The sequence below is a fragment of the Canis lupus genome, chromosome 3 (genome assembly GCF_048164855.1).
Source record: "Canis lupus baileyi chromosome 3, mCanLup2.hap1, whole genome shotgun sequence".
Classification (NCBI taxonomy): Eukaryota; Metazoa; Chordata; class Mammalia; order Carnivora; family Canidae; genus Canis; species Canis lupus.
Window position 1 is genome coordinate 46,312,688 of NC_132840.1, and position 25,449 is coordinate 46,338,136.

A 25,449-nucleotide genomic window follows, 5' to 3' on the forward strand; every position below is an offset into this window, starting at 1 on the left:
CCGAGATCACAACCTGAGCCATAACCAAGAGTTGGACGCTCAACCAACTGTGATACCCAGGCACCCTTTTTTTTTTTTAAGATTTTATTTACTTATTCATGAGAGACACAGAGAGAGAGAGCGGCAGAAACACAGGCAGAGAGAGAAGCAGGCTCCATGCAGGGAGCCCAATGTGGGACTCGATCCCAGGACTCCAGGATCACACCCTGGGCTAAAGGGAGGCGCCAAACTGCTGAGCCACCCAGGGATCCACCCCCCAGGCACCCTTGTGTAAGGTGTTTTCTTCCCATTTTACGGATGAGGCAACACGGCCCGTTGTCAGGGGCTGGGTGGGTCTCTCTCTTGTCCAGCAGCAGCCTGCTGACCACACAAGTGGCCCTTCCCATCTATTCCAGATGTTCCGACAACCCTAGGGGGAGGAGATCTTAGCCTTATTTTACTCGAGGAACACAGATGCTGCACAGTATAACAGGGGTCCAGCCAGGAGTGGCTCCGAGATTTGTTGACTTGGAGACCACGATGGGCCAGGCCCGCTGCTCCCGGCACCCCCTCCTGCTGGAGCTTCTCCTGGTGGCAGGAGAGACTTGCCTGTTATACTCCCCCTGGGGAGTGCTGTGACGTCTCCTGAGGAACAGGATCCCAGACGCTGCCCTGGGTTTCCTAGAGCCTGGCTCATTCTCCGTGGCAAGAGGAAAGCAGAGAAGCCAAGGTATACAGGGCCATTTCTGAGGCCACTCCCAGGCTGCTCCTGGGTCCAACTAAGTGACCACTGAGCTCTGGCATGGGGTGCAGGGGCCCTGGGATGCAGGGCCTGAGGATTGAGGAGGCCAGGGGCCAGGCCAGTGTTGCTAATACTGCAGTTAGCATGTGGCAGCCTGAACAAGTCTGGCTCTACCCCCTTCCCGAGACCTAGCATATACCCTCCTCTCGGCCCTCAAGTCCTGCATCTCCGAAACAGGGCTCCGAGAAATGGGCTCCTCCGCTGGTGCTCGGCACAGGCTCAGCGCACGGTAGGCAGGCCTACGTGACGGCCCATAACCACTCACTGCAGTTCTTACAAGCCTCTCCACAGGGGCGAAAAACAGCCACCCTACGTGATGAGAATTACTGGGAGCTTTTATTCTTCGCTTGAAGCTTTTTGTAACCAGAAAGTAAAACACTTTATGTTAAAAATGAACAATGCACTGGGGGGTCTTCCGGGCCTCAGGACCGCACCCCGCCCCACACCACCTGCTCTGGGCCCTGCCTCACCTTTCTCTGGCCCTAACCTGCACACCCATCCCCCACCCTGTGGTCCGCAAACGTGGTGACATGGGCTCCCCCTACCAGGCCTCAGTTTCCCTAGCTGTCAAGGGAGCTTCTCCAGCCGCAGCCGGGCCAGGCGGGAAGGGGTCAGGTGAAGAGGACCAAGGCACTGGGTAAATGTGAGCTCCCACATGCCCCTCCTCCTGGGCGTGGGGAGGGACCGAGGCTGCTCCGAGCACATGGGCTGGGTGCTCAGAAGGAGTACGGTCCTGGCCTCCTCACCTACCTGCCCATCAGGGTCATCAGGCCTGCGTAGGGAGTGACATGGGCTCCGTGGGGCGGCAGCACAGCCATCAGAGGGAGGGGGTGAGGCCTCCGTGGAGACAGCTCAGAAACAGGCCGCAGGCCACCGGCCGCTGCCAGGTCCGCCATACACGTCAGTGCTGGGCCCAGATGGCCAGGCGGCCCGGGGCTGCCCAGGTGTGGGCCCAATGTGACGACCGTCACCACAACAAACAGACGTTCACAGGCTGCCACCAGCAAACCACAACAAGCCTGCCAGCCTCAGCTTGCAGGGCCTCTGGCACAGGTGGGCACAGGGCCAGGCGTCTGTGTGTCCTCGGCCCTCTCCGGCCTCCCATGGCACCACAGGCAGAGGACAGGGAATCCAGCCGCTGACCTACAGGACGAGACTGCGAAGAGAGGCAGCCCAGACTCACCAACTCCTACCCTGGCCTGGCCCCGCTCTCATCTCGTCCCACTCACCATTCCTTAAATAAGCCCCCTTCTCTCCCAACTCAGCACCTTTGCACGTTCTGTTCCCTCTGCGTAGGATGCTCTTCCCTGTAACTCTCTGTCCCAGCTGGTATATGATCCTCACCGTTTGCCCAGTCAGAGAGGCTTTCCTGATCCCTCCAGCTAAGCTGCCTTGTCCCTGGCTCTCCCTGTATCCAGCTGGCTTGTCCCTTGTCATGTATTACCAGTCCCAGTCCTATAGTCACTACTTTAGGGGCAGCTAAGAAAATGCTTATGAGTACTGACTCTAAAGCCAGGCAGCCTGGGTTCAAACTGCAGCTCTGGCGCTGCCTAGCTGTGTGCCTTCAAGCAGGTGACTTAACCTCTCTGGGCGACAGAGACTCAACTGTGACATGGGGATAAAAGATCCACAGTTATCCTAGGGTTATCAGGCATGTCCTGCGAGGTTATCAGTGCTGTGGAGGTGCCTGACAGGGAAAGATTAGACTGAGCCATCTGGAAACCCGCAGAACCCCAAATAACACCAGGCCCTCAGCCCCAGACAGCCATTCTGTATAGGAAAGTGTTTCCTGTACCTATACCTGTTTCCCATACCTGTTGTACCAAGGGGGTCAGAGAAAAGATATGACTTGACCAAGGTGACACAGTGAGTGTCTGGTAGGGAGCAGACATGAGAACAGGTCTGTGTAGCTCCAATGACCAAACACCAACAGAAAGCCTGAGAGAGGGGTCTCCTCACCCCCTGCGTTACCCCTGCCTGGGTGCCTCGGGGAGATTCCAAATAGACTGGACTGTACTACCCTCTCTCGGGGTCCCATCCATGGTGGGGGCGGGGATCGAACACCCCTCATTGGATCCTGCTGGGGCTTCCACTCACAAAGGGAGTCCCCCATACATCGTTATGTGTAGTCACAACCCGATTTCTAAAGCAACACCTGCTGTTCCCAAATTATTCTCCCCACCCCCTACCTTTGGGGCATTTTAGGTGCTTCTTATGATTTCCAATGCCATTGGAGAAGTCCTAGGTCCCGAGTGCCTGTACCCACCGTGGAGTAGGGGAGGCCAGATGTCCCAAGGCCACCCATGCCCCCTGCCCCATTTAGCTTGTCACTTCTGTACTATGGGGGGTCCTTCAAAGAAAGATCAACTGGACCAACCTACTGCTACTGTGCAGGTAGCTAATGGATGGCTGATGCTTGTTGGCTCTGACAAGCCAAAACCGGTGCCCAGCACCTGATCATCTCCTCTCACTGCAGACTTCACAGCAGCCCCAGGTACTGCTCTGTGGGTGAGTCCAGATGAGGCACTCAGAGCAGGACTCAGAGCAGTTCACAGACAGGACCAGTGAGGCTCAAAGATGTTAAGCAGGAATAGCAGGGTCAGGTGCTCAGTCCCACAAATGTCTGAGGCATCCCCCACCCTCTCCCCCACAAAGAGGCCCCTGAGGAGCTTTTGGGGGCCACCACCACCAAGTGTTGACAGGGAGTGAGGACAGACCTGGCTCCCCCAGGCAGGGGACCAGCTGGATCGCCGGTGCTGTAGCACCCTATCCCCAAGGTCCCAAAACAGATGAAGGGCTCTCTCATTTACTGAGCACCTGCCAAGGGTACCATGTACCCCATCCCACAGGTGAGCAACAGGTTATGTCGTGGGGGGCACTCAACCCCATGGCCCTACCCTCTCTCCTGCTGTGTGCTGGCCTCCCGGGTAGGTCGTGGCCTCTGAGCAACCCCCCACCCCCACTTCTCTCTACCTCTCAGGGCCTTCCTCATCTGCAAAGCAGGTGGGAAGGATTCTATAGCTGCCCACCTCACAGCACCCATCCCTTCTGCAGTGAGCAGACTGGACCCTGCCCTCCCAAGGTTATGCTCCAACCACAGACACGTGGCAATGTCTGAAGACACTCTGACTGCAGGGGGCTGCTACGGGCATCTAGTGGGTAGAGGGTAGAGGCTAGAGATGCTGCTCCACAACCCACAGTGCACACCCAGCCCTGACAACCCAGAAGGATCCAGCCCAAAATGGCAACAGTGACAAGGCTGAACCCGGAGCTGACGGGAGAGACAGGACCACAAACCAACAGCAAACTAACAAACAGAGCCAGTATGTGTAATGTTTACACAGATTCCAAGCATGCTAAGTTCTTAAAGAATAAAGGAAGCCAGGGACACAGACCTTTCTGGGGTGGGATTTGGGCTGAGGCTGATATGGCAAGGAGAAGGAAAGCTCTAGAGCCAAGGGGGCCCACACAGAGGAGGCAAGTACACAGGGACTCAGTCCAGAGATGGAGGGAAGGGGAAGTGGCTGGCCCAGCAGGTGTGAGGAAGGAGGCCTGATCTCACCTGAGGAGATCTGAGTCCACCTCTTCAGTGCTAATAGTCATATGAGTTCACAGGGCAACCCAGTCTGGAGGCAACTCGGTGCTATCCAGACACCCACTGACCCAGAAAACCCACCTCAAGGAGCTCACCCCTAAGATACAATTCCCACAAGAGAAAACAAATAAATAGCTGCCAAGATTTGGTGAGCACCTGTTGTATCCCTGGACCGTGCTAAGCATCTAATCACACCTCACTGGATTGTTTCAGCCACCCCAAGGAGCTGGGATGAACAGGATCTCCATTTTACAGATGAGGACACTGAGGCCAGGGTTTGTAAAATCGAGAGATTGGCCAGGGTCCAGTAGGCCCCTAGGCAGGAAGACAGGCTGAGCGCTCTCTATGCAGGAGGAGGAGCATAGATTTTGTGAGGGAAAACAGTGGTCCCTTCACAGAAGGAGCAAGAAATTGCCTTTCTGCACCTTTGAGATTATCCTAGCCACATGCAGTGTCAACTAGTTAAATGTAAGTAATTTAAATAAAATAACAAGAAAGAAAGAAGCCTTGGGTAAGCTTGTGTCCTGGGCTGCTGTGGGTTTGGGCTTCAGTCTCCTCCTCCATCTGAAAGGGGGAGCCAGACTCACTGGTGCCCCTCCCGGGGGCTCAGAACTGAGGACCAGTGTGGATACAAGGTTCAGGGGCCCAGAGACTCGCACGGGGTCACATGCAAGGACTTGAACCGGAGCCCAGCTTCCTGGGCCAGCTCTTCTCCCTAGGCCACAGATCCTCACCCCACACAACCCACCCGCAGCCACAACAAGCATCTCCCAAGCCACTATGGCAGAGGCCAACAGACAGTGAGTGCAGAAGGATAGGCTTTGGCACTGAGGTGCCATATGACCACGGACCAGCCGTACCCCCTCCCTGAGCCTATTTCCTCCTCTGGTGTTCTGGGGGGTGCAGTGACCTTGATCTCCAGGAGAGGATAAGCCCTAGTCAGAGGTTGTTAAGACAAAAGTCCCAGGACAGATCTGTGTGACCTTGGGCAAGTCATTCCCTGCCAGGCTGGTACACTTATAAAACTCAGAGATGACAACACACCTGTGTTACTAGGTAACCATGACAGCTAAATGAGACAATGCACATAAAACGTCTGGCACCAAACGGGTTGGATCAGTAGCCACCCTGGCCCACAGGCCTTCGGTCGCCTCAGTGGGCCCCGGACTGCCAAGTGAGCCCCTAGAAGGGCAGGGTGGACCCCTAGACTGCAGAGCCCGGGCTTCAAGAGCCCATGATTAGGGAGGGACATTTCCCTAGTGACACCTAAGCTTCCCAGAGCCTCGAGGAAACGGGACACTCCTCTTGCTCGGGCTCGTGGGCTGAGCTAGCACAGGTCTCCACCTGGGGCCATTGTGAGGTCACCCAGGACACCAGGAAGCACTGCTGGGCCCCACGCTCCTGCTCCTGCAAGATGGTAAAAGCACCTCTCCCTACCTGTTATCATCATTTGTATCAAAACAAAATCTTACAGAACACAGGGGGGTCGAAGAGGAGAATACCTTAAAAGGTATGCTTGGTGGTAAAAACCCCAATCTATAGCTCAGGTTCCAAGACAGCACTGTATGCACACCTAATAGGTCCCTGATTTCGACAGGTCTCATGACTTCTCACCCTCAGCAGTAGCCTGAGAAGTGTTTTCATTTGTCCATTCCCCTCATTCAGATGAGGGCACTAAGGCCCAGCGGGTCACAAAGGGAGCGGGGCAGAGCTGGGCCTAGAGCCGGCCCCTTGCACCTGGCCACCTGGCAGGGGTTCCCACCCCCCACCCCCAGGCCCACCCAGCAGGGGTCCACCCACGCCATCTGGGGGTCTACCCCAGGCGGGCAGGGCGGGCAGGCTGCACCAGTAGTAGGAAGGCGGGGGTCCAGCAGAAGGCCAGGCCAAGATGCAGACATGCTGGAGGACGGGGAGGGCAGGGAACGTTCCCCCAGGCGCACACCCACGGTGGTCACGGGCAGGCCTCCGAGCACCAGCAGGGATGGGGCACCTATTGAGTGGGCATGCAGAAATGCTCCTCAGCTCTCTACATACTTCCTGGTAGTATCCAAACATCCCCACTGGCATCCAAGGCCCCTCACCAGTCGCCTCACACCCACTGGCTTATGCAAGTGTAGGACACACCTATGAAGCCAGTGGCATCGGCACCGTGGCTGGAGGAGGAAAGTCAGAGCTGTCAGGCTCCAGCTACGCAGGCCATGCAGTGCAGTTTGGGCTAGGAGTGTAAGATCCACACACAGCAACAAGAACAGCTGCAAACACTCATCTACGCTGACTCCGAGCCGACCCCACACTCAGCACTTCCACACGCTAATGCGCAGAATCCTCACCACAACCCTGCAATTTAGCTTCTAGTATCATCCCCATGACACAGACTGAGGCCACATAGCTCATGAGTGGGGGAGACGGGCATGAACCTCGCCGGCTGGCGGCAGCCTCTCCCCCCAACACATAGTGATGTAGGCCCCAAGGGCCACAGTGGGCGCCATCCCGGGGATCCTGAAGGACAGTGAGCGTAACCATACCCCTCGTACCCCTTTATTAGTGAACTAATAAAGAAGTGATTAATACAAAAGTCAGGGCAGTTATTAGGGAGGTACAATTCTGGGGGGGACTTTGGGGCACAGTAATGTTTAATTTCTTTAGCTGGATATTGTGTACACGGAATTCATTTTATTTTTATTCATTAAAATACAGAGGTACACTTATTACATCTTTTTGATGTCTGTAATGTATTCACAATTCAAAAGTTTAAAAGGAATGGAAGGCCCCACCTGCCAAGAGGTGTCAACAGGGTCAGTGCAGAGCTGCCAAGGAGAAGGACAGAGAAGCCAGGATGGCCCCTGGAATGCCAGCTCAGCCATGACACCCCCGAAAGGGACCCTGAGGGCAGGGAGAGGGTGACAGGGACCCATTGGTGGGAAGAGGGATAAAAGCCTCTTCAGGGGTGAGCCTGGTGACCCTCTCCCTATTGGATACAGCCCCAGGTCTGGGGTCTCTGAGCTGCAGATGGGCCTACCAGGCTGCCAGCACCCAGCCCTGAATGTTCTTCATGCCCTTCGTATGAAGCTTTTTGGGATTTCCACGGTCAGTGCTAAGAAGGACACATGCCCAGAAGCAGCTAGGCAGGCAAGCCTGCCTTCCAAGGGCAATGCCTAGACGGGAGGCCAAGGGGAGGTACGGATGGTCCCCAGAGGGCTGTAAGCCCCAACATCAGGAGCTGAGCTCAGGGCAGGCCTGCCTCATTGCCCCATCTGGCGGTGGGGGGGGGGGGGGGGGCGGGGGCTCTCTCCTCTGGGCTGCCCCCAGTGCTCTTCCTCTGGGATGAACACTGACACACAGCACCCGCCCTGAGACCCTGACAATGCTCTGCATGGCTGCCAAGGCCCCGCACCCAGCCAAGCCTATGTCCCAACTGCTCCCCATCACCTTGGGCTCCCATCCAGACACACCTGACCTTGGATCTGGACTCACCACCGAGACCTTCTCCAACTCCTTAAGTGGAGCTCTTTGAGAGTCAGGGTGCTCCTCACCCACCCCGTATCCCCACAGCCAGCACCATGCCTGGCACTGATGAAGTTCTACCCACTGAGGGGCCGGCCTAGAGGTTCCCATTGTCCTGATCCTCCACCCCACACTTCCCTGTGCTCAGGGGAGGCAGAGCTGCAAAAGGGGTCAGTGCCCAGTCCTCTCTGTTCCCCACAGGCCTTCCCCAGGAAGGCCCAAGAAGCAATGGGAGGCCCCAGCTCCAGCCAGGGGACCATTGAGGAAAGACCCTGGTACATTTCAGCTGGCATTACAGAAATCCGCAGCCAGAGTCTTCGTGTCATAGGGCTTAGGAGCTCCAGAGATCGGGGTCCTGTTTACTCACTCATCACCGAATACCTGCCACAGCCATAACAATAAGAACATAATAAAACATATGGCTCATTAGACACACTGTCTCCAGTCTTTGCTACCACCCTGCAAGGGAGTGTTTATTCCCATGTTACAGAAAAGGAGACTGATGGTCAGAGAAGGCACAGAGGAAGTCAGGAAGCAGTGAGGAAAGTCAGACTCAGAACACAGGCCTGTCTACACACTGAGCCCAGATTCTGCACCTCCTTCCCGTCTTGCTGAGGTTCTCTGTGGAGTGAGGACAGTCTCGCTGGCCCACTACCTGACACTTAGCAAGAGTAGAATGAGGCTGTCTGCATCCATCCCTGTGGCTGCCAGCAGGACAGGCAGGAAAAGTCCTTGTCCCCAATCTGCAGGTGAGGAAACTGAGGCCTCTCACTGGAACGGTAGGCCATGCCCAGGGCACTGAAATCATTTACAGAGCACAGTGAATGTAACTTTGCCAACATCACACAGCCCAAGAGCCTGAACTGAAATGTGGCCACAGTCACCTCTCCACACCGAGAGTGCAGGCCACCCCCATACCACCTCTCCTCCCCAGCTGCCCAGAGCCTCCAGCGGTTCATCTGAGCCTGAGGAGTCCCTGGGCCAAGGACAGTGAACAGCCGCCGCCACCTGCTTCTGTTCCGTGAACAAGAGGAAGCGGGGCCCTTGCCTAACAGAGGAAGTTCCTGGGCGGGGCGGGAGCCAAGCCAGGAGGGCCTGCCCAAAGATCCCAGCCCAGCCTGAGGTCCAGGAAGGGGGCCACCTCTGATGCCCAATGCGGGCTGGATGCTGACCGGCAAGGCTGGGGCTCACAGCCCCCCTCCCACCCACCAGCCAGCAGGCATCGCCCCTTTAAGCAGCAGCCAGTTGGGCTGGCATGCCCAGCGGGTGAGTCAGCACCCAGTGCCCGCTGACTCACCCACCGGAAGCCTCCCGCTGCCCCAGCCCTCTCCCCACACAGGCAACTGAGAACTTTGCTCCTTTCAGGCCTCCAGCCATGGGCTGGCTGATAGAGAGTTTCCTGTGCGTCACGCCAGGGGTGGGGGAAGTCCCCAAGGTGTCACCCCCCAGTCTTTCCGACAGCAGGGACAGGAGAGGACAGGGAGCTGGGGGGGGGGGGGCGGGGGGAGGGACAGTGGCTCGGGCAGGCAGGGCCAGGACACAGACAGTGCTCCCGAAGCCTCAGTGTCCCCACTGGGCATCCAGGAGCCATGTGAAGATCAACTGTGCAGTGCCTGTGTGGGCGGCACTCGCAGTGCAGCAGGAGCAGTGACAGGATGCACATGGTACCCCCAAGGACAACGTGGCTTGAAGCAGCAGACCCAAAGCATGCCCTCGGCCTCTGACCCCAGCCAAAGATGGCCTGGGGGCAAGAAGCCTGGGGAACACCAGCAGAGCTGCAGCACAGAGGATGGAGCAGGGACCAGCTGCAAGGCAGGAAGCTCAAAGGTAAAGCTCCCTTAAGGTCAAGTGCCAACCATGCCCTGTTTTGTTCAAATTCCTGAGAATGTGGAGAAGAGCACAATGCTGGAGGGCCCTGGGCCCAAGATGGGGGGGGGGGGGGGCCACAGGTGAGAATCCTGCCTCTGGGGAACTCAGTCTAGCCACTCCCCCTGTCTGACCCCAGTTCTGTCATCTGACAAGTGGGTCAGACTGCACTGAATATAAAATGTGCCAACTGTAAAGGACTGTGTACACAAGAGGCATCACCCCTAGCTCAGTCCCCACTCCAGGTAAGGCCAGGCCTGGAGGAGATGCAGACTAGACAAAGGCATAACATAGGGTCCCACCAGCTGGGATGGCGGGGTGGGGGAATGGGGGACGTCCCATTAGCTCTGCTGGAGCATCAAGGACAGGAATGGGACATAAAGGAGCACGGGGGAGACCTTTGGAGATACACAGTCCTGGATAGAGACATAGCTGCACCTGTCACAGCTGTATGAGCTCAGGCAAGGCACTGACCATCTCCAAGCCTCAATTTCCTCATCTGTAAATGGGGCTTCGAGGAATAAATGGGAGAGCACATGGAACATGGAAAAAAGCTTGATAAGTGGCAGCTCTCAGATTTTTTGGTGAGGGGGTGTCATGGCTCCCCACCATATCTTTCCACAGACCCTAAAGAGGCTGATAAGGTCCCTGAGCTTTGCAGAAGTACCTGTCCCTCCATCTAACCCACACACTATCAGGTATTACCTGGACCCACAAACTGGAAATTCATCTTGTTAATCTCTGCAGAGAGGCTCAGAGAGGGCAACACCAGGATTCAAGTCACACAGCACACAGGAATCAAGCAGTGCCTCCCCCAAGTTCCTTTTCCCTTCACACCTTTGACCCCTCTCCCTTCACAACTCTACAACTTTTATTGTGATGAGGTATTCCCTGCCTGGAAGCAGCTGAACGAGCATCTGAGCATCGGAAGACAAACACTGCTTCCAACTGTGTCCTTCTGCCCATGAAAACACTGTGGCCCAGAGAAGTTGAGGGACCTGCTGGAAGTCCCATGGCACTGACCAAGCCAGGCAGAGACCCCACACTAGAGAAAAGAAGTGTCTGGGGTCCTAGTTCTCCAAAATGGCAAAGCATATGATTTCCCAGTTCCCAAGCTCCACGAGGTCCGTGCAGGCCAAGTCCCTCCCCGGCCACCTCCCCCCTTGAGTGCCTCCTGAGTTACTCACAGTGGTTGGGCAATGGTCAGGGATCCGGCCTCCCACTTACGTAAGACGTAATTATCCTGCCCACCAGGCCGGCCAGGCTCTGGCTAACAGCCACCGCAGCCACAGGCAGCAGGGGTAGAGATGGACCCACACCCTCCCTGGGACCCCTCAGCCCTCCTGCTGCCTGAGCCCCTCTAGAGAAACAGAGGTAGGATCAAGCCCTGAGTAGAGGCCCACTGAGTGACATCAGTTACCTTTCTCCACCTCACTCTGCAGCTGCAATGCAAACAGAGCCAAGGCCTTGACCCCACATGGCTGAGGAGAACGGTAACAAGGTGTGGGCAATTATTGTCCCTGGCTCAGCACCTACTGTGTGCCAGGCATCATGCTGCACTCTTCTCCTCGCCCATGCTTGCATGAAACTCTTTAGTATTTGCTACCTCATATCATACCCAGCAATCCACACAAGGTATGTGTGATTACTTCCATTTTACAGATAAGGAAACTGAGGCCCAGAGATACTCCTGCTGTTGGGGTGAGGAAGAGGCAGGTTTAGAGGCCCAAGGGGCAGCCCATTCATTACAGCTATGTCCGGTTTGGAAATCTCACACAGCCTAGCCTGCTGAGGCTCTGACGTGCCAAAAACATCCTTTCCTCTTCCCCGTGCACGCACACACACACACACACACACACACAAAATCCCCCTTTCACCCTCCAAGTTTCACCCCCCTCCCCCCCCTGCCCCGCATGACAAATCCTGCCGCTTTGACGCTGCAGCCGCCACCTCACAAAAATTTCCAGGAAGGCCAGCTACTTGGAGAAGACTAAAGTGAGCCCATTGCACAGCCAGCACCCTGGCCTAGCGGCTGACCCAGAACTCAGAGGCAGCAGGGACAAGTCCAGTATCCATTAACCCTGGAGATACAGGGGAGCAAAAGGGGGTGAGCTCCCCAAGTGCAGAGAGAAGCTTGCAAGTCAAGACAAGGAGAAGCTGATGGAGAGGGGGCTTGTGTTAGCGTGGGGTGGAAGGCCAAGAGAGGTTCCTGGGGGACAAGGCTGCAGGGCTGCAAGCTGGCCAGGGATGGGGCCTATGTGGATGGAGAGAGTTGGGGAAGAGGAGTGAGTTCTTGGCTGGAGTGTAGCCAGGGCACCCACATGGGGAGCGGGGGGTGTACAGTGAGATTCCCCCCCCCCGCAAAGCAGCACTGCTGGGGCTCAGATGGGGAGTCATTTAAATCCCAGCGTGGATACAGCCCTGGGACCAGGGGAGTGGAAGGGGGCCCTGGGTGCAGGATCCGAGTGATTCCCACCTGGATCCAGCAGAAGGACCCAGACGGGGAGAATTCCTGTTCTGGGTGCAGTTAAGGCCTAAATGAGGAGGTCAGAGTGAGGTTTCTGACCTGGAGCGGGGTCACCGGAACGAGATCGGGTCTGATCTGAGTGCAGTCCCCAGGCCCGAACGGGGCGGGGGAGGGGGGGGTCCAGGTGAGGTCCAGGCTGAGATCGAGACCCGAATGGGGAAGGATTCCGAGCCGCAGTGCTGCCCGGGTCCCGGACGGGGGTTGCAACAGGGTCCCACAGACAGCCTGGGGTTCGTGGTCCGGGCGCGACCGGGGAGCCGCGCTCCCCCCGGGCATTCCTACCTTTGGTCTGGGGCATGCTAGCGGGCTGACTGGAGGCGGGGGACTCCATGGTGCAGGCGGGTCCAGGAGCGGTGGCAGGAACTAATCTAGAGGGCGGCGGGCTCCCCCCGGGTGGAGAGCGCTCATGGCTGCGGGCAGGGGGCCCGGGCGCGGCGGCGGTGCGCAGGCGGGGGCGGCGAGAGCGCGTCCGCGACGGGCGGTGCCGGAGCCAGACTGGGCAGCGCCGCGGGGGCCCCGGCCGGACGGCGCCGACGACAGCCCCGCCCCCGCGCGCCGATTGGCCCGCCAGTCTCCGGGGCCCGTCCCCTGCCTATCAGAGGCCGGCCCGGCGTGCCCGTCAAGCGCCCGCCTCGCCCCTCCCGCCCCGCACCCGGCTCCTCCCACTGCCTGTCGAGCCCCGCCCTCCAGCCGGGAAACCCGGGCCCCCTCGGGGCCAGCGCCGGCCCCTCCCGCCGCCTGTCAAGACGCAAGCCCCGCCCACTGCCCGGGATTGGCCGAGCCCGGCTCGCGCCCTCAGGCACCAGGCCCCGCCCCGCCTTCCCCGCCCCGCCCCGCCCCGCCCCGCAGCGCCCGGCCGGTGAGCTCCGCGGGCACGGCTGGGTGTGTGGCGTCCCCTGGGACAATCCCCGGGTATCCCAGGGTGGCGGGGCTGGGGGACGGGGGGTTAGAGTGCGCCCCCGGGGCGAGCCCTGCGTCCGGATCCCTACCTGGCCACTCTCCAGCGCCCGTGACCTTGGGCAAGCCAGGGAGCCCCTGGAGCCCAGCTCGGTCTTTGCCTCTGTGGGAAGGAGACCAGAAGGGCCCGGCCTCCCGGCGCTGCGCGGGGGAACCGGGCGGCCCTTGCAGGCAGTCCTGGGGGACCCAGTGTTGTCAAGGGCTTAGGCACAGTGCCCGGGGTCCGCACCTCTCTTCCCTGCCTCTGCAAACCTCCTCTGAGCGCCCGCCGGGGGTCAGGCACCGGGGAAGGGGTGGGTCACAGTGGGGGACTTGTGCTACCTACCGGGAAGCCAGTACATGTAGCGCTAGGGGTTGGGTCTTCAAGGTCCCTCCTCTACACGGGAGACGGAGTCTCAGGGGGAGTAAGGTGGGCCTTTGGTTCTCTTCTCCTCTGCCCTCCGGGCCTCCTTCTGGACATACAGACTGCATAGCATGTAATAGCCACCCAGGCCAGTCCTCCCTTCTCCCCTGTGGAGTCTAGGGGGATTTTAGGAGCCACCGAGCAATCTGGCCTGGGGATCAGGTGACTCAGATGCAAAGCTATGGGCTAGCGAGGGCAGGAAGCGCCTGGCAGAGGTCAACGGGTCAGCCCCTCGCCTCTGGGCAGGCATGAGTGTGCTGCCTGCCAGGGACCTCACGTGAGGGAAGCAGATTCCACCACCTGCTAGAAATGCTTGGAGCGGGGAGCTGACCTCTGCTTGCCCATTAGTAAAAAGGGGTGATTCCCTGCAAGGCCCCACCCACACAGTGATGGAGAGGGCCTGATGAGATAAGGAAGGGGGGGGATACGTTATTTATGTTATCATTATTCTCTTCCTGCATCTCTTGCTCATCCTTTCCTGGCAGTGGGTGAAAAGTCATGATCTTGACAGGTATGGGATCAAATGCCAACTCTGCTACATACTAGAAGTCATGGAACAGCTCCATGCCTCAGTTTACTGACCTATCCCATGGGAACAATGAAGCCTCTCTGAAATTGGTGCAACTCCAAGCTCAGGCTTGGAAGTGCCTGGCTTAGGGCCTGGTACTTCCTAAGTGCCCAGGAAATGTTTGTAAATACACTTCAGGCCACCTCCTCCAGGAAGCCATCTCAGCCTAACCACTCCTGGGTGTCCAGAGCGCTCTATTCTCAATAGGCCCTGTGACCCTGGACTAGTCATTTCACCTTGGGACCTGCTGCTTATCCATCTGTAAAATGGGCACCCAGCAGCTGCTGCCTCCCTACCAGGACTGCAAGCCTGGTCCCACAGGTTTCCTAGGTTCAGGCTCCTGCCATCCACTCAGACTTCCACACTTCCCATGCTCCGCCTCACCCTCTCTGTTCCTTGTTGTGTTCAAGGGTCTTACTGCTGACCCTTGAACGTGCCAATACCAATCCTGCCTTGGGCCCTCCGCCCTGACTGTTTCCTCTGCCTGGAGCACCTTTCCTCCCAGAATTCCTGTGGCGCTTCCCTGCCAGCCTGCAGGCCTCCACTTAAATGAACTCCTCTAAAAGGCCTTCCTGTCATGCCCCCAGATCAGTTTAAATTCTCTGCGCAGCACTCATGCCACCAATGCCTTTCCCATTTGCTCTGTCTTTTATCCAGCTCTCCTTCTAGACCATCAGCCTTTCCTGGGCAGGAATCTTGCCAACTCATGCCCTGCTGCAGTCCTGATGCCAGTACAGCCCTGGGCCTGGCACATAGTAGGTGCCTAATAAGTACTTGAGAAATGAACAAAGGAAGGATGAAAAGCGTGCCACAGATATCAATGAAGTGACTCTCGTCCCGTGCCAGCCTCCCGGGCACCCACATGATTCAGGCAAGGCCCTTCAGCTGCAAGAGTTGATGGTTAGTCAGGGAGCCTGACAGACAGCCCAAGAATCACAAAACTCCATGTGGGGCGCTATAAATAGACTCATGAGCAAGAGTCTCTGGAAGGTGCCAAACACCACCTGGGTGAGGTCAGGGAAGGCTCCTCAGAGGAAGTGACTTTGATACTGGACCTTTAAGAATCAATAGGAGCTTGTCAGGCAGAAAAGCAAGAAAGAGTCTTCCAGGAAAGTGTTAGAGGTGCTAAATGGGCCCCATATAAGGGCCAGCACGGGATGCAGAGCTGCATTGCTGCCAGGGGAGGAAGCATCACATGACAGCTTCTGTTTTTCTTCCTCACCAGTTGTAGCAGTATCTGCTGGCTTCCCTCTACCTCGAAAGAGCCCAGGGAGGGTGATGAACCTCATGATCACTCAGAAACCGGAAGGAGCATTTGATGGGATCACAGCAGGTTGCTGTTTACCCTGACTCTGAGAAGGAACATCCCAAACACCCCTCTCTGTGCACCCAGGGAAACAGACACAGGGAGGAAGAGGGTGTGGCTAAATAGGGTGTGGGTGTGAGCCAAGATGGGAGGGACCCGGGATGACAGAGGACTGGAAAGAGAAGATGGCCAGAATTCACAACTGGGGAAGCTCACTCACTCATTCATTCAGCAACTATTTATTGAGCAGTTAGTGTGCCTAGCACTGAGGACACAACACAACATTGAACAAGACAGACACCACTCCCTGCCCTCAGGGAGGTGATGGTCTGGTGGGCAAACCAGACAAGCAAAATGCCTAGGTTGCATCATTATAGCCTATCAGAGGATAAGTGCTATGGGACAAAGGATAGAAGGCGATGGGGAGTGCGTCCGGGTGTGGGGACTATACTTTTAGAGACAGAAGTCAGGAAAAGGTTCACTGGAAGGTGACATGTAAGCAGAGAGCTGAGGAAGTGAGGGAGGAGTCATGAGATGTCTGGTGGAAAAGCATGCGGGCAGAAGGAACAGCATGTGCAAAGGCCCTAAGGTAGATGACTTCTAGGGGAATAACAGTGTGGCTGGAGTAGTGGGAGCTTGGGGAGGGGGGCTGTTCTCACCTATGGTACCTCTTCTACATCTGCAACACACTCTTGCACAAGCAAAACCCCACGAGCCTCCTTTCACACCTGTGTAGGTCCACACAGCCCAAATACGCATGTACACGTGAACACAGCAGGGTGCACAAGTGTGAACCTACATGTGGAATGGCCACACAGATGCAGGCATATTAACAGACTCCATCCACACGCACAGCTGTGCCCACTCACCACCCGGCACTGGCAGGGGCCTCCGCGGCCTGCTGATACACAGCGCCCTCTGGTGACCGTTTCTGGCATGGTGGCTGGATGTGAGCGGGTCACTTGAGGGAGCCCCGGGGCAGAGTCAGCCAAGCCACCCTCTCTACTCTTTCCGTCCTTTCCTTTCCTGCCCCCAGTCCCTCCACACTGCAGCCAGAGAGAGCCTTCCAAAATGCGGGGCTGGCCGTGCTCCAAACCCTGCCCGGGCTCCCTCAGTGGGGAACCTCCCCCGGCATCTTCCCATTCCAGCCACTCCCAGCGCAAGCTTTCCTCCCTGAACCTGTGTTCGCAGAGGCTGCTCCCTCAGCTAGGGATGTGCTCCCTGCCTTCTCCACCTGACTCAAGCCCTCCCCTGCTTCGCTGCCCAGTTCTGAAATCGAATGGGGAGGCTTTTCCTGACACACACCAGTAGCACCTCCACCCCAGCCCTCTCATCGAGGACCCTGGCTCTGCCAGCGCCTGCACCCCATCAGCCTGTCCTTCGAACCTGTGGCCCTCCAGAGCAGGAGCTGGGACTAGTTCCTGCAGGCCCAGCACGGGGCCAGCTGCAAGTGATGCTCGGAGGCAGTAGGAGTTACCTGGAAGGAGCATGGCAGCGGGTGGGAGCCTCTCACTTAGGATCAGGCTCCAAAGTTGTGGTGTATGGAGAAAACCGAGAAGGCAGGCAGGGGCTCACTTGCCTTATTTATTTATTTATTTATTTATTCATTCATTCATTCATTCATTTATTCATGAGAGACACAGAGAGAGGCAGAGACATAGGCAGAGGGAGAAGCAGGCTCCCTATGGGGAGCCCGATGTGGGACTCAATCCCCAGACCCGGGATCACACCCTGAACCGGAGGCAGACGCCCAACCACTGAGCCACCCAGGCGTCCCTCACTTGCCCTATTTAAATTGTGACCACCCTCAAGTATCAAAGGGTGAATTCCTACAAGCTAGATGACTCTGCTAGCAAAGCAGCAAGTACTATTTTTAGAGCACCTGCTATGTGCTAATCCCTCAAAGCACATCGTCTTGTAGACTTATTATGATGCAAGGTGCATGAGGGCAGGGAGTTTACTTTGGTCACTGCGGTGTCCCCAGCATCCAGCAGGCACTTAGTGAATAATCATGGAGGGGAGAAAGGCTTACAACAGCTCAGAAGAGGCATACTAGCTTCACCATGCCCATTTAACAGAGAAGGAAACTGAGGCCCAGAGAGATATCTGAAGCAGTTAGTCACAGTAGAATCAACTGTTGTTGAAACTGTCAGTTGGAGACAGAGTTTTCCCTGCCTTTCTCTGCCCGTGCTTTCATTAAATGGTTTGCAACATCCTTCTACTGAGCAAAACAAGTTGTCCTTGAGCTCTTGCCACTGCTCTCTGGAAAAATGCCAAGCCCTTGCTTGGAGCCCTTGGGATGGAGCCCTTGGGGCTGTCCAGCCCAATGTTCTGCAAGGATAAGCTCAGAAACCCTGAGGCTGCCCCAGGGACACATGCAGGCGCCCAGGGGCTCTGGACCCCCAGGACCCCCAGGACCTCCAGTCCAGAACTTGTCTGTCACCAAGTCCTCACACATGGCCTTGCGTGCCCAGGAGAAAGGGATGGGTGTTGATTGACACCTGTCTCACTCCAAAGCTGAGCCATGATGTGACCCAGTGTGGTCAACAAGGTTAGGCTTTCATCTTACACACAAGGAAACTGAGGCCCGAAGCTTCAAGCAGCTTCTGTGTTCTCACTGCCAGGAAGAATGAAACCAGACTTTTAACCCACATCATTGGAACAGCCTACTATGTATTAGGCAGTTTACTAGAAGGCTCATACCTGTTATCTCACCTCCAGGACCTCAGAGTGGTCCTTATCACCAGGGCATGGTGTTTGCAACAAGTGCAATGACAGAGAAAAATAAATTGCCTGTCTAGACCAAGGAGAAGAGAAGCAGAACTGCATTCAGATGGGGCTGACTCCATGACCTGAGCACACCCCAATGGCTGCCTGGAAAGAGCTGTTTTTGGATGTAAAGGCGTCCTGGCTTCCCCAGGAAGTAGCTGAGTGACCTTGAGCTAACCACTTGTCTCAGCCAGGCATTGGAGATTAAGCGCATCCGTTCTCGTCAATGCTTCTGTGCCCTTTCAGCCATCCCCAAGCCTTGACTTCCATCCTTCCTATGACAGGGTTCTCATCCCCTCACTAGAAGTGTCTTCCATTCCCGGGGAATTCTGACCATCACCTGCTTCTTCCTGAGGTCATACTGAGGTTTGCCCCTCTTGGAGATCCCAAGCTCAAATCCACCCATCCATTCGGTATATATTTCCTAAGCATCTACTTTTGCCTGACACCCGTTAAGTACGGAGGAGACAGCAAAAAACAAGACATACAAGGTCCCTGCCTTCATGGAGCAAACTTCTGGGGGAGGTTGAGAAGGAAGGCAATTCATCATATGTACATATGAAGTAAATACATCAAATAATTTCCAAAAATGAGGGCTGTGAACAAAAGCGAAGTATGGTGATGTGGCAAAGAAGCACCATTAGGAAAGTCAAGGAGGCCTTCCTGGAGGAAGTATCTTCTGAGCCCAGACTTGGGTGGAAAAAAATACCCATGTGAAACTGGGAGTAGGAGCTGACATAAAATAGACCATGGTACAAAGTAGGTGCTCAGAGAAAAAGATGAAGGGGACTTCTAGTTAACCATGAACTGAATGGGGATATTTTTTTCCCTTCCCTCCCCAAACCCTTCTAAAATAACAATAGAAAAAAATAAGATAAAATAAATCTTTGAGGCACAAGCTCACAAGGACAAAGAGACAATTCGAGACAAGGCGAATCCACAACATCTTCAAAGCTAGCCAATGAACAGACAAATAGTAACTAACTTAGGGAGTGGAAGGAGGTGAAATCAAGACTGGAGAAGGAGGGGGCCAACCTCAGGCCAGACCACCGACCTGACAGTCCCTCAGAAATACTCAGCCCGGGAGGCCCCAGGTTCCCCTGGAAGGGGAGGGGCAGCTGGGGATGGAAACCCAATGAGGTAAGAGTTTATAAAAGGAGCAGTTATGCCTCCCAACCTCCTACAGACAAAGGTCATGAGCCTCCAGCCTAGAAGGATCCCCGAGTGCCCCCCTTGACATAAAAAGGAAAAAAATCAGCTGGTAACTAACAAAACAGATCACACAAAATAGAGGATATACATAAAGTACTCCACAGCTCAGATGGGAAACAATATTTCCATAATCACGATACTGTAAACACCAAATACTGATGTAGCCACACATTTTGAGCACATGAGGTTGGGCGCTTGGGGGAGGAGAAGCACAGGAATGTGCATGTAAGAGAACGAAATCTTCCCCCTCCATCCTAGGAGCTATCAGATATTGTCTAAAATGGGAAAGAAAGACAGAAATGGCCATCTAAGCATGTGATGGAGAAATAAGGAAGGAAGAGCTAAAGGGGTTGCAAGCAGCCACACTAGAATATCAGCTGCGGGCAGGAAGGGACTTGCTCTGCTAGGGACATCGCAGAGTCCCCAGTGCCCAGAACAGAGCCTGGCACACACCGGATGCTCCATCCTATTTGTCCATGGACAGGCGGCTGCTGGCTTCTCCTTGTTCTTCTTACAAGCCTGGTCATGCTGTTTGACTCCAACACTGTGTACATGCTTTGCTTTAGTACGAAGTGGAAGTCAGCTTGAGGGGAAAAGAAGAAGGCGAGTCATCTAGAGCCTGGCTCCAGGAGTGAGAGGATATGAGGGGAGCAGGCCCAGGTCGTGGAAGGCCGAAATGGAATAGGTTTAGAGCACCTGCCGTCATTCCGGGACGCTCTGGCCTGCCAGCCGCACACTCCCCAGAAAAGCCACAGGTCCCTCCGCAGAGCCATGTGCTTGAGGACCCCACAGGGGCCTCTGCTGCGGGATCAGTGCTGCAGCCACGCCCAGCGCCCCCGGTCCTCCCGCTGCCTGCCTTGCACGAGTTGGGGCACGCTGTCTGTTGGGCTGTGCCTGGGTCCTGGTGTCCCATGTCTCCAGTGGAGGCAGCTCTGCCCTGGAGGGAGGGAACATGCTGGAGACCCCAAGCCAGCATCTGCTGCAGAGCAGGCAAGAAAGGGACACATGTACCCACCCAGGGGGACCCTGGGCAGGACAGGCCACTGTGTGGTGTCTGGCTGTCCGCCCCGGCCTTGGCTGGGACGCGACCTCAAAGCCGAGGGCCACTCTGAGGGACCTGCTGTGGAGACGACCGGGACAGCACAGACATCCAGCCTGAAGCCAGGCCTGAGATCTGTCCCAGCCAGTTCCCAAGTGGTGTTGAGCATGGCCCACCTCCCCACGCAGAGAGGCCTCAGGGGAAGCCTCCTCCGGCCCAGCTGGGCCCTGTGCAGGCCTCGAGTCAGGGCTCTGCTGGGGAAGCTCCCCTGCGTGAAATGCTCTTGGCTGCCACCCGCCGCCGACTCCTGCTCAGAGTCAAAGGCTCAACCATCCCATCCTTTGAAATGTTCTGTTTCCAGACCCTTCCCAGCACCCACAGGTCTTCCTGGTATAAGGAGAGAAAGGGTGTTCAGGTGATCCATGTTGGGGAAATTGTCATTTGAAGGGTCGCAGACATTCGTGGGTGGAAAGAGGAGTCTGTCCTGGAGGGAAGCCCCAGTGAAAGATTGAGATTGATCAGACATCTAGTGGGCGGGCAGCCACGATGCCCCCGGCCTGCCAAGACCAGTGGCTTCCTTTGCCCTTCTCCTAGGGATGGATTTGCTCTGCCCTGGCTCTGGAAGTGATTGCTTCTGCTCAGGGATGAAAGAGCCAACAAGTAGCAGGGAGGATGTTGGGTCTCGCACACTCAGAGGTGCCCTCCAGCCTCCACCCCACGGTGTTGTTCAGTGAATGATTCAGATCTGAGGCCACGGCAGGGGGCGCTGCTGTGATGACCGAGTCCTTAAGGGCTATGCAGGGGCAAGATTGGAGAGCAGCGAGCCACATGGCCTCTTTTGTGGTAGGAGCTCTCCCCTCTGCCAGCTGGTCTCCGCCTCGCATGAGCCACCGGGAAAGTTTGCTCAAAGCTGCTGCCTGGACTGAGTTGCTCTGTGGGAATGTAGGAAATAGTCCCAGCAGGTCAGCCTTGGTGGCATCTGGGCAAAGAGATCACAAGGAATGTGTTTGTCTTCTTTATGCTTTTCCATCGAACGGCTCTGTAAGAACCATGTGTTATTTTATTTTTTTGTTTTTATTTATGATAGTCACACAGAGACAGAGAGAGAGGCAGAGACACATACAGGCAGAGGGAGAAGCAGGCTCCATGCACCAGGAGCCCGACGTGGAATTCAATCCCAGGTCTCCAGGATCACGCCCTGGGCCAAAGGCGGGCGCCAAACCGCTGCGCCACCCAGGGATCCCTTTTTTTAATATATATTAATTATGTAGTGGTTTGATATGTTAATAAAGCCAATTAATCTAATTGATGTTTCTCTGATTTTTAAGATTTTTTTAGAGACAGAGAGTGAAGGAGAGCAGGGAGAGGAGAGTGGGAGGAGGGGCAGAGGCAGAGAGAATCCTTAGCAGGCTCCACGGCCAGACGGAGCCCCACGTGGGGCTGGATCTCACCACCCTGAGATTGTCACCTGAGCCGAAATCAAGAGTTGGACACTTAACTGACTGAGCCAGCCAGGTGCCCCTATTTGATATTTCACTGTAAACAAACAAAATATCATCATTATTTTTAACACTACCTTTCTTTACACCTCAGATCCTGCCTTTTACGGGAAGTCTTCCTGAAATACCCAATCCGAGAGCCTCACAGGACTTGACACCATCTAATGACTCAAAACTGCAGACTCTGGTAGTGTCAGGGGCTGGGTGTGTATGGCGGTTTGGGGGAGGCAGAGGGTCACAGCCAAAGGTCCCTGGCTCTAATCCAGCCCGGCTGTTTCACAGATGGGGGGTAAACAGTGTCTCTCACATCTGACCCAGGCTGAGTTCCAAGCCAGCACTGCCTCTGCAGCCCCCGGCTCCTAAGTCCCAGAAGATACATGTTGAGAAAGGCATGAGGGTCAGAGACAGGGAGTCACCCCTCCACTTATTTCCTGCTGAGTTTCAAGCTCCCCTAAACTCAGTGCTGTAGAAGAACCATTTTATCATGCTCAGGACACAGCAGCGGTGGCCTGGCTCTGACCCATGACATCTGGGGCCTCAGTGGAGTCACCTGGAGCCCCTTCACTTCAGTATTGGGTCTGGGGGCCTGGCGGGGTCTGTGGACTGGAGCACCTCTGCCAGCGGCCAGGGCTTCCTCGCAGCCTGGTGGGTGGAGAACTGGGTAGAAGTTCAGTGGCCATGTCCCATGTGGTGTTAGAAGTCACCGGGTATCACTTCCGCCTTACTGTATTGGCCAGAGAGCCCACCCCGTTTTAGGGACAAGAGGCATAGACTCTGCCTCACGATGAGAAGAACATTGGAGAGCATGCAGCCATTTCTTTAAAAACTCACAGCCCCTCTGCCATTTCTCGTGGACTGTGACCATTGGAAGAGCCACCTACCACACTTCCCAGTATGTCAGCATCTCTTAGGGCCCCCGTGGGGACCTTCTTCCTCCAGTGAGGAGGCTGGTACAAGTGCAGGCGGGCAGGGCGGAGGCACATGGTGGCAGGATCTTAGAAAGATGCAGAGGCCTCAGTAACTGGCAGGAAGGGGGTGGAGGCTGAGGGAGGAGGCCAGAGTGATGAGGCTTCAAGCCTCCCATAGGTTCAGAAGAAGGGTGCCAATCACAGAGATAAAACTGGGCTGGGCAGTAGGTGTGAGAAGAGAAGATAGTGAGCTTGGTGGGGAACATGTTGAGTTAAAGAGTCTGACAGCCCTCTCATTTTTCTAGGCTGAGTGACAGCACCACCTCCCCCAGGAAGCTTTCCCTGCTGCTCCAGGTGGAATTACTGCTCTGTCCTCTGGGTTCCTAAAAACCCTGTGTTGCCCTCATCATGCTGGACTGGAGCCCACAAGCCCAGGCCTAATGCATCTTTGGGTCCCCAGCCTCATCTAAGGGCAAGAGAAGGGCACTTCCAGGCTGAGAGGCCTCCCGGTGGGTGGAAACCCCACAGATGGCCAAGAGCCTCTGGGATGGAATTCCGGCTCCACCATTTACTGGTGTGTGACACGAAGCAAGTTATGGGATTGCATAGCTGCTCCATGAGCCTCAGTTTCCTCCTCTGTTTGGAGATTTTACTGGTAGTCACTTTAAAGAGTCAGAGGGGGACTAGAAGGCACCTAGCACGTAGGCAGAGCTCAACCAGAGCTTGGATGTGAAAGCAGCCCACTCCTGAGGCCTGGGGGCGGGAGGAGGCCTCAGGATTTGGGCCAGCTCAGTGGCCTCCTGGGTTTGGAGCTGGATACATGGGGTCCCCTGAGGGATGCATCTCAGCCTGGCCCTTCCCTCGGGGGCATCCAGTCTGACCCAAAGACGAGCCATGGGTAGGTGGAAGGTAGCTCCCAGAGAGGGCAGCTGGGGTGAAGGGCAATGCATCCTAACACGGCTGGGTCCTGCCACAGGCCCTCCCCGCACCGCGGCCTCCGAGGAGTGTCTGAGCCGGCCTGTTCCCACCAGTGAGATCTGAGATCCGAATGAATGAGGGCGAGGCCTGGGTGGGGAGGACAGTTGGAGAAGCAGCACTGCATGCAGGAGGGCGTGGAGATGGGGCGTCAGTGAGCTTGAAGGGACAGGGGAGGGGCCGGTGGCAGGTGAGGCGGGGATGGCACGATGGACTTCCCAGCAGCCTTGTGGCGCTCAGCGAGGACACGCACATACTGGGCCCAGGAGCACAGAGCCGCCGGCCACACAGGCTGGGCAGGCCCCATGGCAGGGACTGAGGCCATGGGCCCAGTGTGGCCCAGCAGACAAGCACTCAGGACCAGGAGACACCGTGCCCGCATGCAAAGCCTGCATGGCTGCTATTGCATCCAGTGAGTCACTGCATCTCCCCAAGCCTCAGTTTCCTCATCTGGAAAATGGGACCATAGCAGCCACTGCCCACAAGGAGCATAACTCCTGCGGGCACGGACGAGGTGTTCAGTAAACAGTCACTGTTTGCCTCCAGTTGTTAGCTCAGCCTGGCAGCGCACCCAGGTCCGTGCAGCAGAACCTGCCAATGTGCCTCCGTGCCACCCTGTCTGGGCTGTGGGATCTTGGGTGGCCCTATCGGCTCTCCAAGTCTCAGTTGTCTCTTCTGGCAAATGGAAATCAGATCCTGGGTGCCCCAGTGAGGCTCAGAGCAGAGAGCGTGTCCATGCGTGCCGGGCACACCGGAGTCGTGGCTCTGGACTGGGAGATGGGGAGGCATGTGGCTTTGCCCGGTTCGCAGGGCGGGCAGGCCGAGCTCATGTCCGAGGTCTCCTCTGGGGCACCCTCCCTTCCCAGGAGCAGCCCAAGCAAGCAGCCTAGGCCAGCTGGTTGGTTTTGATAAGTCAATAGTATAAGCAACAAATCGCACAGAGATGTCCCGGGTGCCGGAGGAGGCCATGTCTCCCTCAGGCCTCCTCCTCCTCCCACTCAGGAGGGGACCTGAGTGTTGGGTTTGGCGGCCCAGGGGAGCCTCTGTTGGCAGGTGCCACTGAGAGTTCTGGACCAAGAGGCATGAAGTTTTGTTCTATCCACAAGAACAAAATAGAATAATAAAGCAGCAGTAGTAATAAGAATAGTAATAATAAAAGCACCCACTTATTGAACATTTATGATGTTATTGAATTCTCAAAAGAATATATTTGCAAAACACATCTCTGATGAAGGGCTTGTACCCGGAATATACACAGAATTCTTACATACAAAAATAAGAAAACAAACCACCCAATAAAAAATGTGCATAAAAGGGCACGTGGGTGGCTCATTTGGGTTAAATGTCCGCCTACAGCTTGGGTCATGATCTCAGAGTCCTAGGATCAAGCCCCGTGTCAGGCTCCCTGCTCAGTGAGGACCCTACTTCTCCTTCTCCCTCTGCCCCTCCTCCTGCTTGTTCTCTCTCTCTCTCTCTCTCTCTGTGTGTGTGTGTGTCAAATAAATTGAGTCTTTTTTAAAAATGTGCAAAAGATCTAAAT

The 25,449-nt window shown here is 56.0% G+C and overlaps 1 protein-coding gene and 1 long non-coding RNA gene across 2 annotated transcripts in view; one reads left to right on the forward strand and one right to left on the reverse strand.

Moving 5' to 3' along the window:
• The window catches only part of MAP2K3 (mitogen-activated protein kinase kinase 3), a 29,682-nt gene extending 16,908 nt beyond the window's left edge, over positions 1-12,774 (reverse strand). Inside the window, exon 1 of the mRNA XM_072820795.1 lies at positions 12,556-12,774. Coding sequence (XP_072676896.1) covers positions 12,556-12,604 — 49 coding nt within the window. The 5' untranslated portion in view covers positions 12,605-12,774. The remainder of the gene's footprint in view (positions 1-12,555) is intronic.
• On the forward strand, positions 9,388-25,431 carry LOC140630493 (uncharacterized). The gene is made up of 3 exons (XR_012028251.1): positions 9,388-9,707; positions 22,121-22,213; positions 23,240-25,431. It is a non-coding gene; the product is annotated as an uncharacterized lncRNA (long non-coding RNA).
• Positions 25,432-25,449: the final 18 nt, after the last annotated feature.